The sequence below is a fragment of the Camarhynchus parvulus genome, chromosome Z (assembly GCF_901933205.1).
Source record: "Camarhynchus parvulus chromosome Z, STF_HiC, whole genome shotgun sequence".
Lineage (NCBI taxonomy): Eukaryota > Metazoa > Chordata > Aves > Passeriformes > Thraupidae > Camarhynchus > Camarhynchus parvulus.
This window is the reverse complement of record NC_044601.1, coordinates 50,549,936-50,568,636: the sequence shown is the minus strand read 5'-3', so window position 1 is coordinate 50,568,636 and position 18,701 is coordinate 50,549,936. Positions and strand designations below refer to the sequence as shown.

General features: G+C 34.4%; 1 protein-coding gene across 4 annotated transcripts in view; it reads left to right on the top strand.

Moving 5' to 3' along the window:
• KIF2A (kinesin family member 2A) overlaps positions 1-18,701 on the top strand; it is a 58,489-nt gene that overhangs the window by 22,561 nt on the left and 17,227 nt on the right. For 2 of the 4 annotated variants that reach the window (XM_030969507.1, XM_030969509.1), the window contains exons 2-14: positions 726-820; positions 2,074-2,193; positions 2,614-2,668; positions 4,704-4,769; positions 5,378-5,478; positions 7,549-7,644; positions 8,383-8,437; positions 11,416-11,578; positions 14,867-14,957; positions 15,105-15,168; positions 15,575-15,666; positions 15,908-16,050; positions 16,775-16,979. In XM_030969507.1, coding sequence (XP_030825367.1) covers positions 726-820; positions 2,074-2,193; positions 2,614-2,668; positions 4,704-4,769; positions 5,378-5,478; positions 7,549-7,644; positions 8,383-8,437; positions 11,416-11,578; positions 14,867-14,957; positions 15,105-15,168; positions 15,575-15,666; positions 15,908-16,050; positions 16,775-16,979 — 1,346 coding nt within the window. Of the gene's footprint in view, positions 1-725; positions 821-2,073; positions 2,194-2,613; positions 2,669-4,703; positions 4,827-5,377; positions 5,479-7,548; positions 7,645-8,382; positions 8,438-11,415; positions 11,579-14,866; positions 14,958-15,104; positions 15,169-15,574; positions 15,667-15,907; positions 16,051-16,774; positions 16,980-18,701 lie in introns of all 4 variants that reach the window. The other 2 variants (XM_030969506.1, XM_030969508.1) reach the window with 1 other exon arrangement.

Genomic DNA, 18,701 nt, shown 5'->3' with positions numbered 1-18,701 from the left:
CTGCTCTTCCAGTTGCTCTTCTGTACTGTGCACAGGAAAGAGGCCATAAAAAATTGCAGTGTACTATATATTTTGAAGAAAAATCCTTATTCCTACCGAAGGTTTACTGGTTTTATCTTACTTTGTGGGGGCTTGCTTCCTTTGGGTCTTGCTCTGGAGAAGTCAATGCAAAAGCATCTTAAGCATCAGCAGTCTGTGTAAGTAGCTGTTTCTAAAATAATGGTTTGTGTTGTTCCAGGCAGCTTAATTTTAGTTGGACTACCACCTAATTGTTGCCTATCAAAAATGAGTATCAGAACACAATTTCGAAGGGATTAATTTCAGTTTTGAAATGTCTGATGTTGTATCAGTCTAGAAAGGGGGACAAACGAGCCTTTGTGAAGTGCACCTCAGGGGCCTTTAGTGCCTGTGGGAATCTTCTGGTATTGGAGTATTCTGTTCTGGAGGACAGAGAGTCTAAGTGGTGTGGCTTTCCTGAGAGGTTCTGTTTACTTACCACTGGATTTTCTGTTGATTGTGCTTTTCACTTGGATGTTGACTGTCCCATTACAGCCTCTACTGGTGGATCAGGTCTGAGCCACTTCACACACTTCTATTTATCACCTCATTTTTTTTCAACCAGCTTCTTCCTACCTCTCTCTATATGACTAAGTACAGGAATGAAAATATGTTCTGGAAATTCTTTCCACTAGTTAATAAATGATCACCTTGTATTTGCTTTCTAGGCCGAATTCACCAAGCCATGGTAACATCTCTAAATGAAGATAATGAAAGTGTAACTGTTGAATGGATTGAAAATGGGGATACTAAAGGGAAAGAGGTAAGCTTATTTATTTAGAACTTTAAAAAAATATGTAATCTGTGTGAATATTACTTGGAATTTGCGCTGGAAACAAAAATAAGACATAAATTTTAATTTACTTCATGATTCTTTGCTTACAGACTGTTTTGTGCAGAAAGTGTTGAGCACATTGTTTTCTGTTGTAAATTTGAATTCCTGAGCTCTGTGTCATAGCTTTTAGGCAGTTGTTTTCATCTATTGATTTTGAACCAGAGTACAAAGGCTGACTTTGTTATCCAGTTTTTACAAGTAGAAAAATCAAATTTTTAAGAGGGAGAATGACACACAATTCAGACAGGAAACTAGTAGGAGAGCTAAACTAGAAATTTGCTTGTCTTTATATTCTTGAGGAATTTAACTGCCAGTTTGTTTGCTTATTCACTTATTCTTGGCAGCAATTTTCCAGCCTTGCCTTCCTTATGAAACTATGTCTTTTTGTGTAACACTTTCCTACCGCATCTTCCTTTAAATTTTGGACCATGTTAGCCAGTTTAAGTTTGAAGAAGCATATCAGAAATAATGGCCCTTTACACTTTGCTGATTTTGTGAAAACACAGGGGGAAAAAAAAGCCATGAGAAAGTCCTGGAGATTTCATCAGCTGATGACACACAGAATCTATACAGCACTGAGGTCTTTGAAAGCTTCAGCAAAGAGAAATAGAAGTCCATAGAGAACAAAGCTCATAAACATTTTTACAAAATCATATTTTTACAATCCTGCCCCTCTTCCCTTACGTTTTACAGCAGTTTCAGTGACAGTCAGTAATACTTCAAAAAAAACCAAAAAACAAACCCATGATAAATTTAATATAGTTTCAGCTATGGTTTGATTTTTTTGGGCCTTTGCAATTTATTTCTTGTGCACTGTCTGGGAAATTTAAGATAACTGAGATCTCCTTTTTATGTTACAGAATGTCTTACATATTTTGCAGTAATTGTCAAATTACCAGAGTAATACTAGCTATTTCTCTTTTAGTTTGATCACTTTACAAAATTAGACTATCTGTTGGTCATTTTTAATTCATCCTTTTACTGAATGAAGTGTTTTCAAATAATACAAAGACCAAAGATTAATCTATTTTTAGTGAACAGAAAATAACTCAGATCTTAGCATGAACAAACTGTGGGGTAAAAACACTTAATATAATTATTGTTTACTGTCAAACATAACAGGAGATAAAGAGAGGATTTATGTCAAATGTCATTAATGTGTTTTATGCTCTTTTTCACAGATTGATTTAGAGAGCATATTTTCGCTTAACCCAGATCTTGCACCTGATGAAGATATTGAGCCTAGCCCAGAGACACTACCACCACCTGCTTCATCAGCCAAAGTAAACAAAATTGTGAAGGTTGGTAATATCTATGTAATAAGTTCTTGGTAACTTTACAGTAGCTCTATACATGATGTTATACTAGATTTTTTAGCTTCTGTGTCTGTGGTGCTATTTTGTAACAGTGTTCTTTTCTTTTTCCTGTAATAGGGATTTCTAAATTTTTTTAGGACCGGTTTGAGGGAGAGGGAGTCGGGAACTAATATTTGTGTAACTAAATGTCTTAATGAGGGATAAAGAAAAGGTTTTGGAGTTTCCTGAAACATTACAGACAGTTCAATCAGCCTCCATCCCTTCACTTTTCCTGCTGGGATTTGCAATCAAATCTCTTTTGTTGATGCTGTGTTATTTTTATTCACTGAGAGAAGCAGAGGTGGGGCTGCAGTTTATGCTTTCAATAATATGGTGATCAAATAAGAGAGACTTCTTTCTTTATAGAGTCGACGAACTGTGTTACCTAATAAGAATGACCCTCCTGCCAGAGATAATAGAGGTAAAAGTTATCTCTTTCCATTTCAATGAAGTTAAAAACATGGTAACATTTTAACCTCCTGTTTATCTAGTATTCCTTAATAGTTTTGCATTTCTTATTTGGTATGTAGGCCTGTGACATGTAAAAGATATGGTATATAATTCCTAAAATTATTCCTGTGTATACTTAGGAATTCATACTATACAAATAATATTTATATGCAAGTTTAAGCAATATATAATTATGAAAGTTAAGCTGAATTAAGTGATGGGGCAGAAATTTGAAGATAATCAATTATGCAATAGTAAATCATGCATGGACTTTTGATATAGAAGTGTCCTCAGCTTACTTGAATGTTTCAGTTTATGCTAAGTAGTGTGCTTTGAATTCTTAAAATTTTCAAATTTTAAACTATTTTTGTTAACAGCCTGTTGTTTTGTAACAGTCTGTGTGTGAACAGTCATAAGAATATAAGATTACTTAAGTTCTATAGATTTTTTTATCACTCTACAGTTAGTAGTGAAAAAATGTGAAAAAAATTGCTGAATTACTGCAATAGAATAGGTGAAAAGTCTGTATTGGATGAATACAGATCAATGCATCTATAGCTTGTGGAAGAATAGTTACTTCTTATTTTTTCATTTTCTCCCCTGCATTGAACTTAACTGACTTGTACTGATGATGGTGATGATGATGATGACGATGATGAATCTTCTTCCAAACATTAATCTACTAACATTTCTTCAGACTAGATTCCAGTCCATCTGTTTAAACTTGGAAAACAAGTAGGCTTGCAAGTAATCAGACTCTTCTGATGTGGACCACTTTTGCCCTTCTGCCGTTTGGCTCTGGGGGTATTAAGCAGATTGAAAATACAAGAGTGTTTTGGGTTTTTTTCCTATATAGTCTGGTTTAAATATGAGGTGTCTTATTGATGGAGTATCCTCACATCCATACATTTTTTCATTTGTAGTAAATTACCTGTTTAGTATGAAATAACCCTGTAACTTGTATTTTAATGTGTACCTTGCCTCTTACCATTTACTGTTGGCCTAAATATTTTTCTTTTTGGCCTTGTAATTTAGCTTTTCTCAGCACACTGTCTTATTTTATCTAGTCAATTTATACTATAAGCTAGATCTCCTCTGACATGTGGAATGATGGTATGTGTCTTGTCTGTCCTGTTCAAAACTTGTTTCTGTAGTTGTTTCCTTGTTGTACAGTGCGCTGGCCTTTGCTTGGAGTCTCATCTCTGGCTACTGATCAAAGCTGATACCTTCACTGTAGTACTCTTCTGACACACTCTGTTTTAAGTGTGTGCAGGAAATGGGCCAGCTGAAGCAGAGTTGGTCGAAGCAACTATTTGAAATACAATTTAAAGCATTCAGCTCTATCACACATGCTTACATGCTCATCACTCCCACTGCATTCACTGGAAAAAGACATCACAGTATTTTCAGAAGCTGGCATTCTTAGCACATATAGAATCAATGCATAAGTTAGGCATATTGATTGTATCTATATCCCTACCGGTATAGAGGCAAAAAGGCTTGTTTCTTCCACTTACAGATTGTGCTGCACTTCACTGGCCTTAACTTCTTTGCTTTGCTCCTCCAGTGATCATAGGCTTAATGGAGTTGGGGCATTTTGTACAATCTAGAGAACGTGAAACAGCAGGGCTTCTTTTCTTACTAGTTTTTTGGGTATAATTACAATATTAATAAAATTGAAGCACTTTATGCTTTAGGACTGTGTATCTCCAAGTAAATTATTCATTCTGTGCATATAGTAAGTTGTACTAATTCTGCAGTATTTAAAAATATACACATGCAGCATTGTTACTTAATAATCATGTTGTACAGCGCTAGGATAAAAAAGTCTGCATACCAGATGTTTTTATTAATAGACTTTCCATGAGTATGGCTCCTTCTCATCCACAGTAAATTGTTGTGTTAGAAAGGGGCCTCATTTTATCTCATCTTAACAAAGCATTTCAGAAATGGGTAGAAAGGTTACTCCTCCATGTCCAGATGAGCTTTTTGCCTTTCCTTTGCAGTGGTTGGTTCTGCACGTGCACGACCTACTCAGCTTCCCGAGCAGTCTTCCTCCTCTCAACAGAATGGTAGTGTTTCAGATATATCTCCAGTTCAAGCTGCAAAAAAGGAATTTGGACCCCCTTGTATGTAAACCATGTATCAAGGACTCGTTCATTCTGGGCATTACATGTACATTCTCTTGGATTATGTTGTTATCCATAAATGACAAATGGTCTACATGTTCAGTTGTCTGTGAGCTTCCTTGAGGAGCTTCTCAGAAAGCTGTGGCTAAACATATGTTCATTTTCGTCATAATTGTACAAGTATTTGGAATTTGTTTTTCCTTTATTTTCTTTTAACCATGGTGGTATTTTTTATCACTTTTTTTTTCCATTTTTTAAAAATTTGTCTGGGCTTACTTTTAATTCAAACCAAGAGATCACATGTATCTGTCCAAATATTTTTTCAAGGTCATATATTTTTGTTTGTGTGATTGTTGTCCTATTCCCATGGCATTTTTCTAATAAATTTTATGCATTATAGAAATTTAAATGCCATAATGATTCTTAACTAATCAGATTTGCTTGAAAATATAGTTCATAGTTGATGCATTCTAATTATTGATACATTAATTTAATTGAAGTTTACAGTGTAAATATGGAAAGTATTTTTAAATTGCATCTTTTTCTTTAAGCACGTAGAAAATCTAACTGTGTAAAAGAGGTTGAAAAATTGCAAGAGAAACGTGAAAAAAGAAGGTTACAGCAGCAGGAACTTAGAGAAAAGAGAGCTCAGGTTAGTATTTTTAGCTCAACTGAAAATCATACATCAGCAAAAGAAATCTGCAAAATTATGCTTTTTTTCTGTCTTTAATAATTTTTATGAACTGTGATAATCTTGAAATTAAGTGTCAAATTTGTCAAGATTTGACAAATATTTTGTTGTTTCATAGGATTGTTCTCATAACTACTACTTTAGATGGTTTTCCCCTTTTTTTTTCCTACAGAAATCATTGCTTTCAATTGCTGCCTTGCTGCATGTTCTTTAGAGAACAACTACTGATCATAGCTATTTCTTAGGGAAAATGTATTTTTGACAATAACCAACTTTTTGACTTTTAGAGAGGTCTGTTATTCTACAGGAGGTAATGCAACATTATGATAAATTGTTCATTGTAATCTTTGATGCTTTATAGATCTATTTGAGGCTCAAGTTTTAACAGTGACTTGTAATGTTTCTTTCTTTAAACTAGTCTGTACATTTGTAATTTCATCATGCAAGCAGCTTGGTAGCCAGTTGTTAAAAACTTGTGTGAAATGAATGAAGTTGCTGATCCTTTGAGAAAAATTTCTTAATATTAAATGATTTTCTGTCACAATGGTGTAAAAGCTTTAGCAAAACTAGGAGTGTAATCTTATTGGCAGCTGTGTATGTGTTAGTCTCTAAAGGGATACTACCAGTCTGCTTCTGACATGAGAATTACCACCATCAAGTAAATCATTCATACAATTTACTTTTCATGGTTTAATGATGTTTCCCTAAAGTTGACCTAAAATCACCTATGTTAAATTTGTGTTTTATAGTTTACATCCATTTACACAAAACATTATAATGTCTTTATGTGTGAGGAATGACCATTTCTGGCTTTATATATTAAAATACTTTGAAGGGGTTATGTTACTTGTAAAATTTTCATTTTTATTGCTCCTGTGGACACTCCTCTTGCATCTGAGTCTTAAACTTTTGTGTGAGGAGGTTGTTGTGAAACGCAGCAATAATTCACCAAACACTGCTAGTATGCAAGACCTTTAAATAGGGCTTGAAGAATATTTGGTAAATCCTTTCTCCATGATAAACAATGCTCTTTTCTGAATTTTATAAAGAAACATTTTGTAAAGACTTACTGTCAGCAGTTTTTAGTTCAGTGTAGTGAGAGTCAATGACATCAAGGTACAATCAGCTTCTGATGACCAGGACACAGTTTTTTCTGAGGTGAGGATTGGCTGTGTCACAAGTGCAAAGAATGATCTGGCTCTCTTTCAGTTTAGTTAACCCAAATCCAGTGCTTTCTGAGAGTGCCTACACTGTGTCCACAACCAGCTGTGATTCAGAAATTTTATATCGTGTGAGGGTAGCCATGCGAAACTTAGTAGGGCCTGAGCACCGGAACTGGCTATATTTGGCATCAGCAGCATGTCCTGAAGTGTTGTAAAACAGGTATTTATAGGGAGAAGTGATGGGAAGTTTCATCAGTTCTGCAGAAAACAGGGTAGGCTCAGGCTCAGCTTATTGGTGTTCCATGCATGGCCTCTTACGTGTCCATTCACTCTGGTATTGATTGCTCCAGGTTTAAGGATGGGTTATCTTCTGTGCCTGTGTCATGGGGTCAGCTGTCCTGGTTGTGTTTACTGCCTTGCTTGTGGGGTGGGGTGAGGACCAAAAAATGACTTTGCTGTGTAAGTGCTGCTCAGGAGTAGCTAAAATATCCATGTATTATCAACCTTGTTTCCAGCACAAATCCAAAACAGAGCTGCATATCACATTTTTCTATGGAGAAAATTAACTCTATATGTTGACTATATGTTTCTTCAGTGTGAAGGTGCTGGCAAAGGCAGGAGTAATTTCTCTTTCTTGAGTAGACTATTAATGAGTCCTCAATCAAAGTGACATGGGAAGCATATAATTGTTTCCTTTAGGGTCAGTTAATTAGCTACATCAGAGTGGAAAAAGGCATTAAACTTGTATTAAACTTGCAAGAGACATTTCTGGTGTTTTGCAGAAAAAAAAAAGATCATAGTTAATTAATTAAGGCCTTTTCTTGAAACAAAAAGTATAGTAGAAATTCTGTTGCTTACTTTTTCCTAGGATGTTGATGCTACAAACCCAAATTATGAAATTATGTGCATGATAAGAGATTTCAGGGGAAGTTTGGATTATAGACCACTGACAACTGCTGATCCTGTAAGTATGCCAGCAGCATGGAAATGTGTTACCCTTCTGTGGTTTTGCTGTGTGTTTTCATTTTTTTTCCATGCATACTTCTGTCTGTTAATGCAAAAAATAGCTATTTTAATATATATTAGTATTTAATATAACATGGGTTTATTTTTCCGGTAATTTGTTGATACTGAAATGAGTAGATTTTGGAAGTCGTACTTTACTAAACTGTTATTAAATATATTTTTACTATTAAATAATGCCAATATGTACTAAGTAGTCACTCAGCCTTTGTATGGTAAATTTTCCTGGGATGCTAAGGGATGTATGCACAAAACTATGAAATTTATTTGAAGAGCTGTCTTCAACATAATGATTATTATTTGATCTTTGAAGGTGATGGGATTTTGGTTTGCAGCCAAGTCAGAGGAGTGGAATCCTTAAATGATCAAAACTCAGATTCTTTGGAAATCAGAGAATGTGACAATTTCTGTCAGTAGCATATTTACCCTGTTAAAGCTAGATTTGCTTTCCTAGTCCAATAGTACCTGTTGATCTATTGGATTCGATCACTGTCTGTCGGGAGTTTTGTTAACATATGGTTCTCCCTTTTGGGTTCTTGGCTACTGTGCAGGCACAAGGGGTTTTTACATGTTCAGATGACTCACTGTCTTGGAAATTTCACTTTGTTTAAGTCAAATAAAGTTAAATATTTGGTAACTGGAATTGGGATATAGTTCACTGAAAGACTTTCCTTTGCAGATTGATGAGCACAGGATTTGTGTTTGTGTACGAAAACGACCACTCAATAAAAAAGGTATGATTGTTGAAGATTTTGTTCATTTGTTTATCGGAAAAGCTGCTTCTGATAGTAACATTATTTGTGTTAAACAACTCTAGAAATACTAGGTGAAGAGGTGAAGCTTTTGTATTAGACAGTACGTGTGATGAACCTAGAAAATTCATCGACTTGTCGTAACCTGGGGAGAAAAGTAGTTTACCTGCCACAATTTTATGTAGTAGGAGGTGAGGCACAGGAAGATGCGATTTTTTGCCAAGGTCATCTAGGATGTATTTAGTTGATCTGGAAGTTAATTCTGCTGTAATCTCTTCACTATTATGTTGTATTAGGATCACTGTTATTTTGAAGTATCCTTCAAGTGATCTCATGAGCAGAGAGTTACACACTGAAAACTTTCATACATGTTTTTGTATATACATTTTTGTGCTTCCAAGTGATCTTGAATTAGACATCAAGGAGGTATCTTATGACACGGTTGGTGCCTGTACTTGTCCAAGGCATCCTCACAGGGCTAGTGGACTGCAGGTAAACAGAAGACTTGTATCTCCTGGAGTTGTTGCTCAGGGCTGGCAAAGTTACTCTAGAGCATATCAAATGCCACTAAAAATGGTTACGTACTAAAAGAACTCCTTAATGACTTTTTATTTTATGTGATGAGTGTTTGAGCTACTTTTCTTACTGCCTGCTCATCAGACTAGAGTCTGTATTAAAAAAAAACCAACAAAACCAAACAACAAAAAACTGTTCAGCTTTCAATTCTAGTTAAATTGAAATTTTGACTTCCTAGGAAGCTTTTTTACTTTCAGTGGGAATTTAGAACACAAATGCCTACTGGATTGTAGCCTGTGTGAATCCAGTGCTGCAAGATGTTTTTTTCCTTCTCTTTCTCTTATATTCTGTTCAGATGAAGGACTCAAAAGAGCACCACTCTGATGCTGATGCAACATGGGATGCTATTTATTGTTTTTGTACTGTCAGAAGTACACATTTAGGATTATCTGAAGCATACCCAGAGGAAAATGGAGGAAAGGTGCTCCCTTTCCCATACATATGTTGATACCAGTATATAGTTAGGTTTTTTTGACTTATTTTCCCTTTCATGTTGCTGCTTCTATTTTTTTTTTTAATTTTTACTTTTACTGTTGGGAAAAATGTGACTTTCTACCTGTGCTGGAGGTGGACAAAGTGAAATCACAGTAAATGAAAACAGGTTGTTATGGGACATGAGCTGGGATTCAGAAGTAGGGTTTGATTTTGTGGAAGTTGCATATCTTTCATATTAGTGGTTGGGAGCTATTAAAAAGTAAATCTGAGGTGTTTGTAGAAATATGAATGTCTAAGTAAAAATGAGATTGATACTTAAAGCTGTTTTGCATTTTTAAGAATAAACAGTAGTAAAAAAGTTGTTAACTAAATAATCTGTGAAGGGGATGATAATCTAGTACCCACATGATACAATCTCCTGAAAACACTCAGTTCACAAGAAGCAGTATTTCTCATAAAATCATAGAAAAGCATAAAAGAATTAAAGATGCTAGACTGCAATCATATGATTAGAAAAAAAAAATTAATTTGTTTTGTCATCTCAAAAATGCAGAATTAGCACCAAAAACATTAGGTATTCTCAGCATCAATTGTTCTCTGGATCGACTTCACAGGAAGTAGGTGTTCAGAGTGACATTTTGACATTTTAGTTCAGTGACACATATTTATAATTGTGAAATGTATGATGGGTTTCAGAGACATTACTCCTAATTTTCATCAGCAAAGAATGCAGCTTCTCATACCAAATAGATGGGAGGAAGTATACGTCTTACTCCAAACAATTTTTTAAGAAAAATCCTCTTCTGACTAGTTAAACTAAAAGGTTTTTACTGCAAAGAATTGTCCATCATACATTTATTTTTGTCACTGTTCCTTACTTATTATCTGTGATTGCTGCAGAATAATTGCATTTCATTTTATTGCAGTGCAGTTGAAAAATTCATTATACATTGGCTGGAATGTGCATTTCCATTGGTGTGTAATGTAATGCAATGGTAACCATCGTACTGTTTGATTAGGATGTTAATTCATGAAAAGGTTTCTATCTGGTTGTATAAATTCATGTCAAATTCTTAAACTGCATGCCTTAAGAAATTTTACAAAGAAATGCAAGTAGGACACATTAGTGAATCCTGACTGTATACACAAAGGGTCTTTATTTTTGTGCATACTATGGATCACTGGGTTCTCTATTTTGCTGACTCATATACCATACAACAATTAGCAGTAAATTGCAGTGCTGTATAGTAATTATAATCTAGGATCTCACTGTTGAAGTCACAGTGATAGGAAGGATCATTATAATTTTCAGCTTATTCTGCTAACAAGATAATATTTTGAAAGGATTTTATTTTGGAGGAATTATATATTAAAGATATGTACTATAGGTTCCAGGAGGAATGCACAAATTATAATGTCTCTGAGGAATGAAAGCAAAATTTAAAGAAAATATCAAGATAAAATTTTAAAACAAAATGTATTATCATAAGGAGGTTAATTTCTTTGTGTTTTCAAGTTTGAAGCAGTATAGTACTACCATCTAATTTCTGCACTAGAGAAGATATTTATAAAAACTCAAAGGATATGGCAGTGAGCTGTAGAAGACTATATAATTACTGAGGAATAAGACCTCAAGTCCAAGAAAGGTGTTATATAAGGCATAACAAGTTACAATGATAGTGCTGTAATTAATGATCATAGTCTTTAGTCTAAAGAGCTTTGTACTTCTCTTTAATTTCTAGCAATTGGTAGGATAGGATGATTAGACTTCCAAATTGAAATCTCTTGCTTAGCAGATTGCTATCTAGGTATCAGAAGCCCAAATCCATTGCAGTGTTGTTACTTGGAGGAGCTGTGTTATCTGAGATGTTTTGAGAGTGTAAACAATGGGAAAATGTAAAAAATAATGATGTGTTGTTAGTTAAATTTATATTTCACTTATTTTATAGAAACTTTAATGAAAGACCTTGATGTAATAACAATTCCTAGTAAAGATGTTGTGATGGTACATGAACCAAAACAAAAGGTGGATTTAACAAGGTACCTAGAAAACCAAACTTTTCGTTTTGATTATGCCTTTGATGACACGGCTCCTAATGAAATGGTTTACAGGTATGTGTATATGCTTTTTTTTGGTGAATCTTTTTTCTCATGTTTTTTCCATACTAATAACTGTTACACTTACATTGGTCTTAGACTTTATTCCTATTCTCTGTGTTACCAGATGGTATATTGCTACCTCCATTCTTGTACCTGTTTACTTTTGTTTTAACTCTTTATCCCTAATTTTTCACCTGCAATGTCATTTCCTCTGTTGACCTCAGTCCTACTCCCAGTCTTCCTCCAAGCCCTGCTGCATTCCAGGCTCTAGCAAATATCGCCTGCCTCCTCAGCTGCTGATTACTTGAGCCATGTAATCAGTTCTCCATTTGCTTCCAGGTTATTGTCTTATTATTAGTGTGTGTGCAGCACCTGAGAAACCTGAGTCATGGCTTTTGGTCATTAGGGAACCTGGAGGAAGAGAGCCCTAGCACCAAAGAGCTTGCAGTCTGAATATAGGATAATTAAGAGATGGAAAGAAATCAGTAGAGGGTGAGAAAAGAGTACAAATAAAGTGAGAGAGTGTATATTGCAGTATTGCCAAGATGCCTGAGCTTACATATCTTCTGGAAGCAATCTGGCTGATGTAATGTGGAAGTGTATAAAGCTATGTTATCATGCTGTAAATGCCAAATCCTTCTAACTTAAAAACAACCAGCGGCAAAGACACATATCCTCTCTTATAGGCCAAAGATATTTGGATCTCCATTTTGTTCTTTGCTCTTCTGTTTCAGTTCCACTGTTGGTATGGAATAATTCACGCAGCACTTTTAAAAGCATGTTTAGAAGTAGCTATTTCCCTTCAACAAGTCACTGAATAAAGTACATACAGTAGTGGGCAAGGTTAGACACTGACATAATATTAGTCAGAATCTTAGTATGCATCTAAATAACTTTGAAACTTTTTGCAGAAAATGTTGATATTAAAAAGGAATTTGGTGAAGATACAATCTTTCTTATGCTTGGGAAGTGCTTCCCATAGTCTTAAAAAGTATTGACAGAGAAATATCTTTCTTCTTGTTTTTAATCCACAACTAGGAAGTCAAAGTTAGGATCATGCCCTGATTGATAGTGGACAGCAAAAGAATTCTTAAAAGGTTGTGAAAATAAAAACTTCTGTCTTATGCTTGTTATAATTAGAGAAGGGGGCAAAAGGAAAATCTTATGAAACTAATACTAACAAAAGAGTTGTGAACAGCAAAGCTGTCTTGGAGATTTCAGTCTTTGCTGGTTGTCTGCTGGAAGCATCTTTCCTTTCCTTGACACTGAAGAGCTGTGGGAGAGCCAGCTGGTTGATGATGCATGAAGTAATTATCTTGCTTGACAATCCATTCTTCTAATCTCCCTCCTTCCTTTATTTCTCTGTGTGAACATGGTGTTTAATGTGAGGGGTGGTATATTTTGGTATACAATGTTGTTGTGTTTTGTACTGAGTTTTTTCAGAGTTTTTTTAGTTATGTAATATATTAATGGCAATATAGGAATATATTTTAAGATTATTGTATTCAAACTGAAACAGTAGATCTCTAGTCTTTCTCCTTCTCCCTTATATGGCACAATAATCATCATTATTTGAAGGACAATCTGTTTTGAGGTCTTCCATAATAACAGAAATAAGAGCAAGATAGGTGTCATCATGTGCTCTCATCAGAGCCTCAGGGTCATACTGAGAAAAAAATACTGTGTTAAGATGCTCCAGTTTTCTCCAATATGCTAAATTTACTGTATATCTATGCTGAAAAAATGTTCAGTCCAAGGTAGAAAAGTACATACTCTATTATTATTACTTCTACTGCCATTATTGTTACCATTATTGCTACTATTATTTTGCTTAGCCTGTATTTTAAGTATTTTTAATCAACAAACCAGAGCACAGAGTTGAAATCTTTGTTAATATTAAAAAACACTCACTAGTTGGAATGGATATGCCATATGAGTTTTAAAGGAGAACCAGTTCAGGTTTCTGAAAGACTAAGGTTGCAAATAAAAGTTCTAGTAAAAGTAAAATTGGACTCTTTTAACATAGTCTCATTTGGAGTTGTGTAATCCTTTATGAAAACGTTTTAAGATATGTTTGCATTTTTTCTTACTTTAAAATAGATACATTTAAGTCCCTTTTTAATAAATCAGCAAAATAAAGAGTTTCAAGTTCAGTCAAACAGAAGTAATGGAGTGTGCTTCTAAGGAGGCTAGACTTTGTGAATTTTTCAATTTTTATGTATAGAGAGAACAAACATCAAAATATGGGAATATCCTCTTGAGAAGACAGAAGATGTATACTCAGAAAAAGCAAAGAAAGAAAAACTAAGGCTGTTAAGGAATCATTTGGTGTATTCTTGATGAAAATTCATGATTTAGCTAGATGTAGATTCTTTATATAACCCTGGGTTGCTGCTGAGTGGCTCGGTCTTGCCCATATTGTTTTTGTAAGTGATCTTGTGTTTGAAAGCAGAATGAAGGAAGGTTGTAGCATCTCAGTGTTTCTGTAATTCATTTTTTTCCTTTATTGGTCACTATCAGGTTATTTATATGTAAACAACTGGAGACAGTTTAGAAAGAGTTTTGCAGAGAGAATCATCTCCATATGTAACTCTCCATTATTTACCCTTTGCTTTTGGAGTTTAGAATTAAGTAATAGTGATAAGCAGCTGAAGTAGGAACAATAGCTCTGTGTTTCTTAAAATTAATTATCTAAAAAAAGAAATGATACTTCAGATAATAATTTTGATACAGCAAATAGTACCTCACAGATAAGTAGATGTTTTCATTCTTAAGAGCTTGGGTATTCATTATCTTGACCCCTTTCTTAATGTGTGCACATTCTCAAAAATTGAGATGTGCAGTGTTGTTTTGACCTCTTGTCTTTCAAATTTAATCTTGGAAGTTGATTTGGGGAGGAAAAAAAATGACAGCAGACATTTACTATTGACAAAATTCCTGTAGCACTTCAATATCTTCATATTCTGTCATGTTGAGGGAGCTCAGACTGTTTAGTGAACTGTGGCGTGTTGGATCATTGAAACAAGGAAATCATTGTTTTAGGGTTTAAAGAAGGATAATATTGTTGTGAAACAAATGAGAGAGACCTCAAATGAGAGAGACCTTGTAGCATGTGATGGTTTGGAAAATTTAAATACCTTAGAGCTGGTATTACTTCAAAAATTAATGTATAAATGTCCTTTGACCTGTCAAAGTATAGGATCAATTTTGTCACTTCTGGCCTTAGCATTTTAATTTTCCTTGGGGTAGTGGCATCTTAAATACTCCAGTTTTTTAAGTACAGGTTTTTTTGCATTTAAGGTTTACAGCTCGACCATTAGTGGAGACCATATTTGAAAGGGGAATGGCCACTTGTTTTGCATATGGACAAACAGGCAGTGGGAAAACCCATGTAAGTAGTTCTTCTACAAGTCAGCAATACTCTTTTTTATACATTACACACTTAGATGAGTTCTAATAAATAAGAAATATGTCAACTACAATTATGTGACTTTTATGGTGCTTTTCTTTTTTTCTTTGCTTTTTTTTTTTAATTTAGACTATGGGTGGCGACTTTTCAGGAAAGAACCAAGATTGTTCTAAAGGCATATATGCACTAGCAGGTGAGACTTCACTGATCAGTTGGCTTTGGGCAGACCAGTTGAGATCAATACATTTTCTACTCTTTGTCATACAAGTATAACACTTTACTTACTTTGCATTGCAGTGGAGCTTTGGTAACATCAAAAGTTGTCCCTAGATATGTTTCCTTTACACAGTAATGTAAATATAGACTACTTAACAAAAATGCACTAACAGATTATTTAACTTTATCATTTTGGGGTCTTCTGCATCTTCCAGTGTAATGTGGCAGTTTAGATTGTGTTGTTTTAGGCTTGGTTGACTGACTCTATTTGTCATTCTTGCAAAATATGAGGTCCTGTAAAATAGACTGTTACACATGAATGAATATTCACTAAATGAAAACACATGATGAGATTTCTTTTTATTCTGGAAATGTATTCACAGCTCGAGATGTCTTTTTAATGCTAAAGAAGCCAAACTATAAGAAATTAGAACTTCAAGTGTATGCAACGTTTTTTGAGATCTACAGTGGTAAGGTAATTACCTGATCCTTTTATGAGAAAGAAGGAGTTTCTCAAAATTTTGACAAAATTTTGAGCTTGTCACATTAAAGAATGTTCCCCTCTTTGTATTAAAAGCTGTATTTCAAAGGATTTTTACATTTCCCTTCCAATCATGTATTTCTATGGAATGTTTTGCATTATTTGAAATGGAATTCAAAACAAGATTTTTTTTAAAGCTCCTCTTTTAACTGTTGTGTTTTCCTCCTTTCCTAAGGTTTTTGACTTGTTGAACAGGAAGACAAAATTAAGAGTCTTGGAAGATGGTAAACAGCAAGTCCAGGTGGTGGGATTACAGGAGCGGGAAGTCAAATGTGTTGAAGATGTTCTTAAGCTTATTGAAGTAGGCAACAGCTGCAGGTATCTTCTATAGCTTGCACCAGTTTTTCATAGTCCATTAAAAAATCAGAACAAGATTTTTTGAGGTATATTTCTAGTGATGCCTTTCCATATTCAAGTGAGTTTTTGATGATGTTGTCTGCAAGTAAAGAATCTACCTATGTTTTAAATAGAGATGTTTGGAATTTCTCATATTTTTCTGTATTTTCATAGAGAAAAATAACTGATTGTTCAAGAGGATGTGAATTGCATGCATTATGTAAGCAGCTTACTGACTTAAATTCACATAATTTAAAAACTGGAATGCTGCCAGGTTCTTCATCTGTAAAAGGCCTTGATGCATACTGGCAGAGGTTAAGCACAATTTTTTTTTTAAGATTTCAGCTTCATTGTTTTTAAAATTAGCCTTGAGCATGGACTGCTGCATGATCAGATAAAAATGCCAGCATTTTTTATGTAAGCTCTCTGATAATCCGAAATATGTGAAGATCTGATTTTAAAAGGGAGGCAAAATGTTGCTAATCTTCCATTTCCATTTAAAGAGATGGAAGAAGAGGCATAATTGTACTATGTATATCCAGATATTAGTGTTCTATGTCTAGTGTCCACAAGAGTACTAGACATTCTGTCAGCATCTAAGAAAATACAGGAATGTGCCCTGAAAACCCATCATTGTGAGGTTAGTGTTTAACATGTATGGTCCTCTACTGGTTAATGTCTTTCTCTGCTTGTCTCTTGTTTAAAGGACATCTGGCCAGACATCTGCAAATGCACACTCATCTCGAAGCCACGCAGTGTTTCAGATTATTCTCAGAAGGAAAGGGAAATTGCATGGTAAATTTTCTCTGATTGATTTGGCTGGCAATGAAAGAGGAGCAGATACTTCGAGTGCAGATAGGCAGACACGACTGGAAGGTGCAGAAATTAACAAGAGCCTTTTAGCACTCAAGGTAACTGATATGTTTCTATTGCGTTGGAGTAGGTGGAAGCCTACATATAATAGCAATGACAAGTAAAATTAGTGTTTTTGCAGGCTTTGCTTGTCTACATTGTCTTTTGATATGACAGGTATAAACCAATTTATTAATTTTTCCTCTGCATGCATGAAGGAACACTTAGTAAGTCCCAAGTAGAAACAATGTAGAAACTTTGTGCTATCAACTTAAATGTAGTTTTTGTAAAATAAAATCAAAACACCCCAGCAAAACCAGCCAACCAACCAACTGAAAAACAAAACCAAACCCCTAAACAAAGAAAATACCCCACAAAAAAACAAGTTCACTAAAAGTCCCCAGTGGTTGAATTTGTAGACATTTCTGATACATACCTAAAATGGGAAGGCAAATGATTTACTTTGGTACTCAGAATATGAAATACTAACAGGAAGTACTATTACTGATCTCGCTATTTCATTATTTAAATAAAAAATAATACTACACTGACAACATATTTGCTGCTATTAATATATCGACTAAAGCAAAACAACAGCAGCATGTCCAGAAATAAACCTTGAAAAGTAAAATCCATTTTTGTCAACACTTCTTCATAGCAAATCGTCTGATACGGTCACTTTACAGATTTTCATACATCCAATATGTATAAACGGAGGAAATACTGAATATAAAGAATTACTACTTAAATATTCATCTGCCTTTTTTTTAATGTTTTATAGTGATTAAAAGAGGCTCAGTCTAAATAGGGGAAGTAATTTTTTTATTTCAAACTGGAGAAATGGTAGTTTTTGAATGTCTTAGAATTTGTCTCTGGTTTTGGTCAATTTTGCTTAGGTTTACTACTCTCAGCACCAACACTGGTTTTATATATAAAATCTGAACCCCAAGATCTGTGTGGTTGCCTTTTTATTCCCAATATAAACTTGGGAGGAGACTAAATTGGTATTTGACTAAATACATCTCACAACGCAGCATAAAATTGTGATGTATAATGTATCATTACAAAATTCTGTGGCATGTGGAAGAGCTGCAAGCAGCAGTTCCAAAACTTTGGCCTATTCTGCTTTAATGTCAAAGTAAGCAATGCTGGCACCATTGGGTTGATGCTACTACTCATTTCCAAATGTAACTGAATAAAGCTATTTTGTTTGGGGGGTTTAGTTTGAGGGTTTTTTTTTTCCAGTTTATTTATTTTGTACTGGATAGTGCTCATACAACATATTTGGTTAATTTTTATATAACTTGTCTTTTTAATTATAGCAAAAAGTTCTGCTGCTGTTGCTGTAGTAGTGATTTTCATCAAAATTATTTGGGGAAGGGGGAAATAAAAATAAATGTATATCTTGCAGGAGTCTAAAAGGTGATACAAAATCAGAAACATTCTCAATTACATGTTTGCCATTTTTCATCTATCCCACAAACATTACACAACCTTTACCATTTTTATTTAGAAGCCATGAAGTTATTTTCAAGTTCCAGTTAAACTAATACATTCTGACAAAGTGGTCTTTGTTGATAATCCAAGATTTGCTCTTTCCATCTGGATATCAGTCCTGTCTTAACCTGTTCGGGATTTTGGCACAGGAATTTATTTCTTTAATATCTCTACATGGGAGTAGTGTTGTCATTTTGTTACCTGTTTTTCAGAGATGTAATGAAAACTAAACATAGATTAAAACTCTGTTACAAATTTAGAAACTGGTGGTGTCCTTCTATAAT